At 39.8% G+C, this 13,942-nt stretch overlaps 1 protein-coding gene across 1 annotated transcript; it reads left to right on the plus strand.

Annotated features, from left to right (window-relative positions):
- The first annotated feature begins 12,666 nt into the window (after positions 1-12,666).
- LOC142490752 (olfactory receptor 5AR1-like) lies at positions 12,667-13,630 on the plus strand. The gene has a single exon (XM_075593171.1). It carries the CDS (start codon positions 12,686-12,688, stop codon positions 13,628-13,630), a length of 945 nt encoding a protein of 314 aa, XP_075449286.1. The 5' UTR covers positions 12,667-12,685.
- The last annotated feature ends 312 nt before the right edge of the window (positions 13,631-13,942 follow it).

Here is a 13,942-nt window from a genome sequence, read left to right on the forward strand (position 1 = left end):
GTTTTTGTGGATTGAGTAACATGTCTTGATTACTTAACAACTCCTCCTTTTTTTTATGTGCAACGGTGTTTCCCCCACCCGGTGGGAGATTTGGCTCTCCGCAACTCCCATATCAGGAGTCAGGGTATAGGTCTACACTCGCTCTCCCCCAAGGGGGAGAGGAATAGGGAAGGCCCCAATCTCAGGCTCCCTGTGTGCAACCTGCCTCTCTCAGTGGGAAGAGGCACTACTGGATTTGTGGTGGTACTGCCCATAAGTACAGCCAGGAGGAGGGCACAGGTCTGTCCCACAATTGGACATGCTCAAGCCTGATGTTATTGCCTCCCACTGTCAATCAAGTGCAGCACCAAGGAGTGGGGAAAACCCATATTGACTGCTAGCAAGGCCTGCTCTTACCAGGGCTTACTGCCAGTACAAAGGCAGATTAGTAGCCACAGGTAGCATGGCTACACTCTCTCTGGTGGAAACTCCAACGGCCCCATTTGGACCCTTAATTTGGTAGGTACCATCATTCAATGCATAACCTACAAAACAGTTGAGACAGTGCAGTATGTTGGTCATAACACATGATGCATACTTCTTGTAATTACATTGGAAACATAATCATGTCAGCATTCCATTGTACAACCCAGGTCCCTCCCAACATGGAGAACCTATTACTCAATAATAATGCTCCGAGTCTGGCTTACTGTCTAATACCCCAGTACTGTTGGGCACTGTAACTGAAAATACCCTCTTAGGGTGGTCTGCGCAGCACATGATACACTTGATTTAAAGCGTGAACATGATGATACTCCTTGTGAGACACAGAGCATCCGCAACCAGGCTGTGTTTAGGGCATGGACACTACCTATCCTAGGGAATTGGTATCCTCTTCAGCACTGTACCAATTTTCATCTGACCCCCAGCTTTCGTGGGAACTATCAGTATCCCAACCAGGACTCTTATGAAGCATCTCTTCTCTTTCCCAGCTAGACCGAGTAGATGATCCCCCTAAACCCTTATTCGACTGGTACTCCACCATAATCTCACTGTCCCATGGCGGTGAAACATGAGGCGCTAAAGAATCAGGGCTGGGGACATTTTTGTCAATAACTATCCTCATGATATCCTTAAAGGCTTTACTAGAGAATGCCCTTAAGTACTCATCCTCGTCGGAGCTAAATTCAACTTCCTCGTTATCGGACCCCGTTTCGAACTCAATCTCCTCTTTCCAAGGTTGGTGAAAATAGAGGAAGGCCCTTTGGCGATTTCTGGCAACCCTCGCAGAAACCTGGCGCCACATAGTTTTACCAGGGCAGTAGGAACAATAGTAACAACATCATCAGGAGCCCCAGAGACCTGAACATCTGGGGGGTTTTTTTTGCCAGGGGCTGCAGTCCCACCACCGATCCTACATTTTTTTGCTTGCTACATTGCAATTGGAGTGATGCACACGGGGGTCACGAATTTCTCCACCGTATTGGATTACAGAATGCTAAAACCAGCTGGCAGAGAGACAGTGATTTTGAGTGAGTAGTCGCTGCTCCACACACTGGATAAGAATCTCAGGCATACCCACCCCGTGGAGAAAAACATTTGCTTCTCACGGGTCAAACTGGACTGATTTATTACTTTACCCCCCCCCCCATATGTCTTCTCTCCTTCGTTGAATTCCAATATATACTAGAAGTGGATATGCATTCCTTCCGTTTATCCTGACCAATACCCCGCTACAAAGATTATTTAGACATTGTACATTATTGTGTGGTTTCCTTGAGCTCATATTCGGTTTACAAGATATTCTGTTCCTTTGTTCTGCTCTGCTTGAGACTGCATTTCTTTTAACTATTTGAGTGCCATAAACAAAGTCCTCTGTTCCTATTAACTTCAGACACCATTAAATTTAGGATTATTTTTCAGCAGTTGGCGTCTGATATTATCAATGAACAAAGCTGCAACATCTATTGATCCTTTTTCTGAAGCAACTGCTAAAGTCAAGGGATCCAGATATTTTAATTTTTTCACAAATGCTTTAATTATTTTCTCTGGATAATCTTCATCAGAAAATAGATTATATGCAGTCTGAAACTTTACCATGAATTTAAATGTATTGTCGGTAATTGTTGGAATAATTTTATCCAAAATATCAATTGTCACACTGGTTTCTCCTGTTGTGATATGAATTAATTGATTTCATCTGTCTGTTGTCCCTTGTATTATTTCGCCCTCTTGTGTTTTTTCTGGTGTACTGACAAGATATAAAAGTTGGTAACCACACTCGAAATATCTTATTTTTTTTGTTCTTGTGTTAAATTAAACCTATCGTGTACGATTCAAATATATCTGCATTGTGAAACGCATCCATTTCAATTTTGTACACAGGTAAATCTTTAACATGTCTCAGCTGCGCGTGAATTTTTAGATTCAATGGTGCTGCTTTATCCAAAGATCTCTCGTTTCAAATCAATTTCTTCTGTGTCACTAACATCAAAATCGATGTTTGTATTCAGGATACATGACACAGCAGATGTTGATTTTTCCTTTTTACCCGCGCACACACATTTAATGTTAGATGTAGCATGTTGTTCCTCAAGTTGTTTTATGCAATGTTTTAACCTATCACAGTTTGTACATTTCTTTGTCTCAGTAGAAGGAACATTCACGTTGTAATCCTTTAAAACCATCATATTATACACCTTGACCATATGAAGAATATTTGCAACCTTCCTGTCCTCCTTAACACAAAGTAACTTATCAATTAACTGATTTTGTTTGCTAGCTTCCCATAAATCAGTCCAAAGCTCTGCATCTGAACACTTGTACAATAAGAATTTAAACTGAATTTTACTTTCATGAGCATACTTATGAATAAAATTCATTTTACTCACCTTTTAAATCCTTGACTTCTGCCTCACTGGAAATCTTCAATTTCTGTCAACGGATATCCTTTGTTCGCTTACATTTTTAATTTTTTCCCCAAGTCTTGAATTCTCTGGTCCATGCAACGTCTGCAAATATCCCCACTGATTCAAATTTGACAAATAGATTGAACCGTGGTTGGCTTGCCAATGTTAAATAATAATATTCCACTTATTATTATTATTTCTTGTTCATAAAGATTCCAAAGCTTCAGAAGAAGGTTTCCCAGTAGACAAAGTCAATTTATTCTTACAAAGTTACTTACAAATGAAAGTTGATGACAAACATAAAGAGGCAGGCGAAAGATAGTTTATGATAGAAGAGCCAAGCGTCTTAAACCTTTTGAGAAAGGAGAGTAAATATGGAAATCACACAGGGATGGCAACCAGCAATTGTCCAAAAGGTCAGAAATTAGCGAAGATCGTACAATATGGTAACACCTGATGGGGCTTGATACAGAAGGAATAGAAGATACTTGAGACCAGAGAGATCACTAATAGAGGAGATTCATTGTCTTGCTCTATCTGAGGAGAATTTACCTGATGACAGGAAATGGAATTTCATCCATAGCAGGCTGAGCCGGAAGAACATAATCAAACCATTAATTAAAGCACTTGTGAGCCCCAACAAGAAAAGGTTAGTAGAAGTGGGTGGGTAATAAAGGCTCATTGTCGCTATGAGAACTTTGTGTTAAGTTAAAATCTTTTGTAGGAAAGTTATGAGGTTCTGTCAGGAATAGCCCTGACATAGTTTCCTAAATCTCCCTCTTTCACATTCCTTTGTCTTTCCACCGGGTGTGCTGCTGTATCTATCTGTTCTGGGTTTTTCCTCCGTCGGTTTCCTCTTGGGTGCTCCTATCTTCTGTCTCTGCCTGCCTAAGTTTCCTGTTTCCTGCACCTTTTTACCTTTGCTTTATATGTTACTGACTCACTCTGCCCCGATCCGTTCATGTTCTATATGAGTCCTGTACATATTAAAGGCCCTTGCCTATGAACTGGCTTGCCCTGTCTGTTTCCTGCTACTGGGCCCCAGTCCTGCTCCCCTGTCCTATTCCTGCTCCCCTGTCCTATTCCTGCTCCCCTGTCCCATTCCTGCGTTCCTGCTGCCGACACCTGCCTGTGACCCTAACTAAGATTCCTGCTGCCTGCCCTGGACCTCAGCCTGTGACCCGGACGATTTTTGCCTGTCCCTGCTGTTCCGGCCATCAAGATCCTATCTGAACCTGAAGTCTTGACAGAAAGCAAAGACCATCTCTGGACCTCTCCAGAACAGATTCTCAACCTGCCTTTTTCAGCAATCCCCTTCTGCATGTATTGGGGGAATATAAGTACTTTATTTGGTGTTTGGAAGATCCGTTTGGATCTTGAAGTTTTTTTTTGCTGCAAAGTGTTCTGCAGGATTTGTTGTGCATTTTCTCCCTGAGAAGAATTCCCTTATTTAAGAAAAATTGCATTTCCCTGCAGTAGCTGATGTCACCACTTCACTCTCAGACTTTCATTTCCAAGACAAGGCTTGTCTCTTGCATTTCTAAAACAGAATTACGTTACTTGGATTTCTTTGCTTGGATATACCACTGCTGTTTTCTCAAGTTCCCATCTCACAAACGAGTAATCCCATTGTTTTTTTTGCTGCATGCTGTGATTTCCGCTGCAATTTATGATATTTAGATGATTGATACTAAGGTCTCAAATCTAAAGACCAGCTCTCCTATCTTTTGTCTTCCTGTTTATGCCTAGTATTTCTGTTGTTCATTCCTATGCTTCTGCTTTAATGACACATTTCCTCTTTACTGGTGTTCTTGGGGAGGGTGATTTCCTGATGTCTGAATCTATGGCTCCCACTTTGAAAACAGTCTTGAGTAATAAATGTAAACACAGTACCATTGATTCTTCAGAGCTTTTCAATACAAAGAAAACAAAGAAAGGTGGTTCTCCGTTTAAAGCGGAAGTTGCAGAAGGAATTAAGGATGACCCTTCAACATCAGGAAAGCCTGCATTTGAAGGGAACAGAGATATGCTGCAGCCTAAGCAGACTCTTCACAGGAGTAGTGCAAAACAAGAGGACACATTTAACCAAGGTAAAGCCACCTTAACTCGGGTACTTCAATCTGCATGGAATGAGATTGATTGCTTCTATTGACGACTAGCTAAAGAGCAAGAGGCCAAGGTTGCACTACAAAAGTGTCTGTCCACAACAATTGCTAAGTGCATACTCCAGGAGAAAGAAAAGCATCAGTTGGAGAATGACATGGTGATCGTGTCAAGTAAGCTGTAGAAGGCATACACTGATGCTGGCCAGGATCAGAGTTTCATTGATCAACTTGGCGCAGCGCTGGAAGTGTCTCAGAAGTTCACAGGATTAGTACAGAGCTGAAAGCCTCTCAGGAGAGGATTCGCCACTTTGATTCAGAGGTGCATTCATGGAAAGAGATCTTCGAAGGATTTAGCAGTGGTTCAGAAATTAAACCAATAGTGTAAATATCTTCAAGAAAATAATTTGGTTCTCTCTGTCCAGGTCAGTGAAGGAGATACAAAACTCCATGAATTAGAAGAGAAAAGGAGACTATTGGTACAAGAAAAGTCAAAGATGCAATTGGCACTGGAAGAAACATAAGCGCCTTGCAAAAGGAAAAAGGTAACTCCCTATGTTTCCAATTAGAACTTTCTAAAATCAGAGCAGACTGTGAAAGAGAATAGAAGCACCCTAACATTTCAGAGATACTACAGAGCCCTCATCCAAGGAAGGCTGGAGAGACAGAGTAATCTGCGCAAACGCTCCGCAGCTTGCATCCAACAGGACGCCTATAAAGGTATGAAAGTTCATCAGCTTTGTCGGAATAAAGCAGCCTGCATTCTTCAGTCAATTTGGAGAATGCAACATCAAAGGAAGAAATATGAATATTTGAAACAATGTGTGATTGTACTGCAGTTAAATGTTAGGTTTTAGCAACAAAGACAATAGAGGAATATAAAGAAAGCTGCTTGTGGGATTCAGTCCAGATACAGATCCTGCATCCTAACCAGGCAAGCTGTGTGTTCCTATGGGCACATTTGCTATGCTGTCTCGGTGCTACAGTCTGCTTTCCACAAGATGCTGGAAAGAAGAAGCGGGTTACGACTGAGATGTAATTCTGATCCAGTCATTCTACCGTGCCCACGTGGTCCGAACCAGATTCCTAGTTCTGAAAGCCGCCACCATCAAGTTTCAGTCTGTGACTAGAATAAAACGTGCACACTGAAAAAAGCATCACTGGCTATTCAGCGGTGTTGAGAAAGAAAGATGTCATGGGATACAGTCAGAGCTGGTGAGAGCTCAGCCAGTGTTAAACGGCTGGAAATCAATAATGCTGAGCCAGATTCAGACGTTCACGCCAGCAATAAGGAAGAGATGACAGCACAGTACCTGGGGAAATTGGTGGTCAAACCTGTGAAAGAAGAGTTGGAGCGAGAAGTATTCTGCGGAGTTGAGGAGAATAATCCCCTCACTGATTTAGTTTCCTGCACCTCTTTGCCTTTGCTTTATATGTTACTGGCTCAATGTGCCCCAATCCATTCATGTTCTGTATGAGTCATATACATATTAAAAGCCCTTGCCTATGAACTGGCTTGCGCTGTCTGTTTACTGCTCCCCGGTCCCAGTTTTACTCCTCTGCCCAGTCCTGCTCCCCTGTCCTATTCCTGCCTTTCATGCTGCCAACTCCTGCCTGCGACCCTGACTAAGATTCCTGCCGTCAGCCCTGGATCTCCGCCTGTGACCCTGACCATCCTTGCCTGCCCCTGCTGTTCCGGCCATCGAGGTCCTATCTGCTCCTGAAGTCTTCACAGGTTCCTGGTATGCTGACGTGCTCCTGAGAAACGTCTGGACAGATCAGAATGTCTAAAGCTAAAATACATACTTAACATCCACATGCCAATTACTCTGAGGAAGTAAGCACAGGTCATATGAAACACCTAAGCTTAGGCAAAAAGGACCGTGAGCTGCCAACTAGAAGTTCACTAACACTCAATGCAAAAGTAAATCGGAGTTAATGCCATATCGGGTGTTCTAAATCGCAGTGGAGCTTGGTGAATCTGGCCCTATGTCTCTCCTCTAGCCCTTCTGCTTTTGCATACACCAACACCCAGGACTCAGAAGCAAATGCAGCAGGTCACATTACCTTTTATATACTTCTGATTTGGTGAAATATTAGGTGCTTCCAATTATGCACAATATCGCACACCTGCCAGTTCTACAAAATGTATATGCTGCTTTTTCGCTCGCTGTGTGGTGATATTTTGCTGAAAGCTTACTAATTTTCCTACATTTCTAGCCCTTTGAGGCTTGGCAAAACGTTTCACAAAAAAAAGAAATAGAAAACATTTTACGGCTGCATAACATATAGCTTACTTATACATGTATTTTCACTATCAAGGTCTGTATATTTGTTAGATTATAATTCCCTTACAATATATATTTGTGAGTGAGTATATATATATATCCATTATGATATAGAATGAAAGCGAGATGCACTCACAAACAGAATTCCTCAAAATTGCATCTAATAAAAATGCTTACCGCCACAATGTCACTCCGGTTGTTTGTCTCTAAACCAAAAGGATCTATCAGTAACTGTAGTGTAGATTAGAGTAGATATTGATAGTTCTAATGTTTTTTTGAGGTTTCCAAATTTAGGGTAGGAAGCATACACTGGTCATGGTATTTCATTATTGGTAAATTGGTTCCCTGCTAAATTACTAAGATTATTGAGTTGACAATAATAATCCATCAAACTCATTACTTATCTCTCGTGGGTTGTGGGATATTGAGCCTGACTTGGTTTGATTGCATAGACATTATAGATATTCATTCTATTACTAAACTTATACAACCAAAAACAAAGGCGCCCAGAGCTACATCCAATATACCTATACTGTATATCTCTTGAAAAAGGGTAATTTAGTTAAACCCTTTGGCCAAAGCATTTTAAGCCTGCGAGCTACATCAAGGCATGACCAGATATCGCAGGTCCTAACACTAACTGCTTAAAATTCTTAGTTACCTCTATAATTAGAGGAAGAATTTGATTTATAACAAAAACACCAAATATACATTAAACATCAAATTAGAATGTAACAAAAAACCTGGAACGCTTTTCTGGCTAATGGTGTGTAACGGTGGGTCTGAAATCCTTACGAAGCAAATCACTGGCTGATTCAACAGAGTCTCTTTAAGAGACATGGGGGCTTATTCTAGTCGCTCCGAAGTTGTCATTGTCAAATCACACGTTGTGGCATGTTCAGAAGTCAAGTGAAAAAACGGTATTCTGCAAATCGCATTTTCTAAGCCGCGTCTATAAAAAGTGACAAACCGCCCGATTTGTACTTGCTTTAGTAGTGAAATGGCCTGAAGGTGGTGCTAACTCCCTTGAGAGCCTGAAATAGGGCTTTGCGTGGTGGTGGCAGGGGGTGCTCCTCCTTCTCCCAAAAGCCCTATTCCAGGCTCCAGAGGGAAATCACAATTCCTATCTCACCTGCTTTCAGGTAGTGAGAAAAAAATGCGAGTTGTTTAGATGCTATTTAGCCTTTTTTAGTTTTCAGAACAACTAGAATTTGCAAAAAATGCGATTTTGGTTATTCCGCCCGGATTGGTACTGCCAGAATGAAAACTCTTCTTGAAAAACCTTTTTTGCATGGTTTGGACATGTGAAAGGGGCTTACAGAATAGCAAAACAAGCAAATTCGCTTCTAAAGTATACTTTAGACGCCTTAAGTCACATTTCGAAGCTACTAGAATAGGATTGTGTATTAGGGTCTCCTCTATAGTAGAGGTTTCTTAGAAGGCGTCTTGTAAAATACCTGGAGGGTTTTGGGGTAATGCATATCTTAGGTCTGACATCATGTGTTACAGGAGGGGAAGAGGACTTCTGATCCAGTTGGAACTCTGAGGTCTCGGAGTTTGTGTCTTTTCTGGTGCAAGTGGGGTTTTTGTTATTTTCAGGACGAAACGACTCAGAAACTCTGAACCTTCTTCGAGGAAACGCATAACTGCGTCAGACTTAGTGTGCAAAGTGTGGAGCCGAAATGAGAAACCTCATCTATAATTCATTTCATGTTTCCTCAGGGTGGCTGTAATGTCTCTGAATTCTCTCCTATGGGCTAACGTGGATTGAGCAAATTTCATTGAATATTTGTAAGAAGGCTATCTCAAATGAGATATCTGTGAGTTTTCATGAAGCATTCAGTATTTCTTCCATAACCCTCCCAAAAATGAACTCTAGTAATACAATCTAGTTCCAGCCTATCAGGGGTAAGTTCTTGGACTGAAGTCAGAAAGACGCTAGAGGTAGCCCCATATCTGGTCTGCCGAGACCGTCTCAGGGATATTCCTTACCCTAAGGTTATTGCAACTTGAACAGTTATCGGCTTCTTCCTGGACTTCCTGCAGAAGATGGAATTTTTGTTTATGGGCCTTGATTTTCTCCATAATGTCTATCTAGAACCCCGTAGCTTCCTCTTCTCGGTTCTCAATGTTCTTGTTCATTCAGAGATGGAAGCAAAATCAGCCCTGATGTCTTCTAGTGCTCCATGTAGTTCACTCTGGAAGGTCTGCTTGAGTTTTTGCATCCACTATTTCATATCCTTCAGGGTCAAAGGGTTGCCATGAACCAGAACTTGAGCTATCCTGTTCACATGCTAGCCCTCCATTATTAATGGTGCCGGCGACGCTTGTTTTCTTTGAAAAAGTGAGTTACTTCTCCTCTTTGGGATTTTTTTTCGGTCTTTGACGACCACATAGTGGAAGAGCTTATAGTGCTTTTTTGACCATTGTAGGATGTAAATGTTGCTGTTGGTATTAAGCCAATATTGAGAGCTTTTAAAGTGCGGACCTCAACCGTTAGGTGGCAATCTTTATCTGCACCCCACATGTGGCCTCATGGGTTGCACTTTTATTGACATACACCGTACATTATTAGGGCACTGAAGGGGTTAAGTAAGGCTTTCAAGTCTCACAATTACAATTCCCTTAGACACAAACCTTCATACTGAACACAGGTTCCGTAGAGAATCATACTACAGAGATTAATTAATGATAAACCCTGTGGAATATTGTCCCCAAAGCTCTGAAAAGCAACAAAATATAATGACATGCAGGAGCCTGGGTAGAATTTTAAGAGGAAGCTGTATTTAAAATGTTTTGAGGTAAGGCTGAACATTTACTAACATTTTGCCTTTCTTCTGTAAAATAGTTTGTATCTGGTCGCGGTTGTAATTGAATTTTTGTAAAATTTATGCTGCAGACTTATGAGTCTGGGTTGCCCTTAAAAAAATAAACTAATAATCCAATTTATTTTACTAATTTATAAAGTTGGAATAAACCAAATGAAGTAGTGGGACATAGTGTTAGATACAATATAATTCTATGCTTAGAACAGGAGGAAATATTTTATCAATTAAGCTGAGCATACTATTTGTACCTTCATGTTAAGATGAACATATATAGATATTAATAATTTTCAGTACTAACTTTTGTTATAATGTGTGAAAGGGGTAAATGTGGGGTGAAACAAATTCAAACCCCAATGCAGCTGTACTTTCTCGGCCAAAGGCACAACAGCTTGTCATTTGTAAGCACTACTGGTGCTGGGCAGGGGCTCATTGTGCCTGAAAATGTATATCTCTAAAGTGCTGCATATATTGCATGCGCCAAGGAAAAAAATATATACATCTATATTATTGCAAAATGAATTGGATGCTAGAGGACACACATTGTATATAAAAAATATTTGACCATCAGTTTTCACAGTAAAGTTTAGTCTACTGATTTACCAAAGCAAAGTTCTCTGAGTTACAATATATATTTTTGCAGGACTGCAGTCATTTTGTTAAATGTTTATTGGATCTACATGCAATTTCTTCATAGATCATTTGTACATGAATTTTGGAGGCATCAAATTCTTTTTACGTTGAACACCTGAAGAAAAGGCATTTGAGGTCTTGAAGATACATTTGTCAAATAAACTTTTGCTACATTGAAACATCCCATAAATCAAAATGAATTATGAACTTTTGCACTTTTCCAGTAAAGGCCTTTACAAAAAACACAGGTGCAAACTAAGGGGCCTAGTCTCGTATCTCCGAAGTGTGTCAATCCGCATATAAAAAAAACCCTTTCCAATCAGATTGACATGCTTTGCTATTGTGCAAGTCTTTCTCACATGTTTAATCCGTACAGAAAATGCTTTTTTTAGAAGCGGGTTCACTCCGGTGCTGGCAATCCGATCGGTTTGTCAAAAAAAGCCAATAGCTCCTATTTTTTTATTTTTTATAACTGCAATTCTTTTAGCTCCGTTATGCAAACCGCTTCTAAAAACTCAAACAAATTTCACGTCACTTGAAGGGTGGTGAAATAGGTCTTGCGAGTTACGTGTACATCCAGCACCTGGAATATTGGTTTGGCTGAGAAAGCAAAACCGATAAGTCAGACTGGGGCTGGAGTTACTGTAGCCCTGCCTCTGGTCATTCCATTTCAACAACCTGTACGACTTGGGCATTTTGGCTGTGGAACCGTGCAGTTTGTCACTTATTATAGATGCGGTTTAGAAAATGCGATTTGCAATAGAGAATGGTTATTTTTTTCACATTTTGGCAATGACAATTTCGGAGCCACTAGAATAGAACCCACAGTCTATTCACCTTACAAATAATGCCCATACAATTAATAAAATATAATTATTTATGATGTCATTATTTGCCAAAATATAAAATTGAGTGACTTATCATAGACCCAATTTTTAAATGTACATTATTTGGCATGCAAATTTCAAATGAAATCTATTTGTAATGGATCAATATTTCAAATGTGCTTCAAATGCTGTAACTAATGTACTATTAGTACAATTGCCAATTATTGGAGTCAGGAAGAAATTTATTTTTCCCCTTATGAGAGATCATTGGATGATATTTCACTGGAGTTTTTTGTTTGGCTTCCTCTGGTTCAATAATTAAGTATAGATATGGGATAAAGTATCTGTGGTCTAAATTTAGCATAGGTTGAACTTGATGGACATATGTCTTTTTTCTACCTCATCTACTATGTATGTAATCATGTAATTATACTTTTGTTTATAGAATAATTCATATTTCACCCTATGACCCTAATTCATTATTTTGTGAAACTAATTTCCAGTGATGGAAAAGTTTTTAGTTCCATTTATTTGAGTCATGATCTTTTCTCCAACACGGAGAAGCGGCTTCACAGCTGATGGAATAGGAACCTATGACCTTATGGACAGTACATCGCACTCTACTTGCTCAAATTTTTAAATAGGTGTGAAAACAAAATATGTACTATGGCCCTGTGGATAAAAAAATGCAATCATTAGTCTAGTACCTTCTCCACACTTCTTAGTGATGAAAATGATTAGAATAATAATTGAATCACCCATTGCTAAATATTAGCATCCCATCGTTTGTCTTTCACATGTTAAACGTTGACTGTATTCTGAAAAGGGATCATCAAAGCAACACTCAAAATTATCCTCGAAAGGTATGTGATGGTATGGTAGAAAAAAAACAAAGACCGTATTACGCTAATACATTTTTTTGTGAGTGGAATTACATTAGCACATGCTAAACATTAGCGTAGTTTAATGTGGATCAAAGTGTAGCAAACAGGATATGATTTAATGGTCAGAATTTTACACTGGTAATTTAATCAATGACATTGTAATGAAATCATTGTTTCTTGTATCATTTGTGCATTTTTCTTCACAGTTTGTATCTTCTGGGCACAATTTATCAAACACATGGAACATGGTAACCAGTCAAGTGCAATCGAGTTTATCTTCTTGGGATTCATTAATGAACCAAACATGCAGCGGTTTCTTTTCATATTGTTTTTACTGATATACCTTGTAACTCTACTTGGTAATAGTGGCATCATTTTCACAACCATAATTATTTCTGACCTGCACAATCCAATGTATTTCTTTCTCAGCAACCTGTCCTTCTCTGATATTTGCTACTCTACTGTCATAACTCCTAAAATGCTGCATGATTTCTTTTCTGAGAGGAAGTCCATCTCTTTTATTGGCTGTGCACTGCAGCTGTATTTCTTTGCTGTATTTGCAAGCACTGAATGCTATCTGTTGTCCGCCATGGCATATGACCGCTATGTAGCAATATGTCACCCTCTACTGTATGTTGTCATGATGAATAGAAGAGCATGTATCTTTCTTGTGTCTGGTGTATATATCAGTGGATTCCTTACTGCAGGGATTCACACGTCCTGCACTTTAAGTTTGTCCTTTTGTGGGCCTAATGTGATCAATCATTTCTATTGTGACATTCCTCCATTGATGGAACTCTCATGCTCTGATACATATACCAACAAAACCATTATTTTTGCTATAGTTTTTTTTCTGGGACTTATTTCAGTTATGGTCACGTTGGCCTCTTATGTCTACATTCTTTTTACCATACTGAAGATCCGGTCATCTAAGGGGAGACGGAAAGCCTTTTCTACATGTACCTCCCACCTTTTATGTGTCTCCTTATTTTATGGAACGGTTTTCTTCATGTATCTTCGTCCGGCATCCAGTTATTCTGTTAACCAAGATAAGGTGGTCTCCGTGTTCTACACAATGGTAATACCAATGATGAACCCCATAATCTACAGCCTGCGAAACTCTGAGGTGAAAGAAGCTTTAAGATCTCACATTTGTAAATTATTGTTTCTCTTCAACATTTAAAATAAATATTTTGCTCTGTCATTGTGAGTGATTATTATTAATTTACTGTAAGCCTTAAATCCTTAATAAGTAACACAATCTACATTAACAGTCGGCATCAGAATGGCATGTATACAGAATAGAAAGTAAATCTGAAACAAGTCCAACAGAGATTCTACCTGGTCAAGTATACATATCAAATAATCAGAGTAAGACTCCACATAGGGTGTCTCCTTTTCGTCCTCTTTTTCAACAAAATAGCAGGAACCACTCCAGAGAACCAAAGTGTACCACGGGGGCTCCAGAAAAAAAGGACTAGGACATGGAAGATCC

This window comes from Ascaphus truei, chromosome 3, assembly GCF_040206685.1.
Source record: "Ascaphus truei isolate aAscTru1 chromosome 3, aAscTru1.hap1, whole genome shotgun sequence".
Taxonomy (NCBI): domain Eukaryota; kingdom Metazoa; phylum Chordata; class Amphibia; order Anura; family Ascaphidae; genus Ascaphus; species Ascaphus truei.

Bases quoted from the DNA above. Each gene is read 5' to 3' on its own strand.
- LOC142490752 (XM_075593171.1), top strand. From the start codon at position 12,686: ATGGAACATGGTAACCAGTCAAGTGCAATCGAGTTTATCTTCTTGGGA.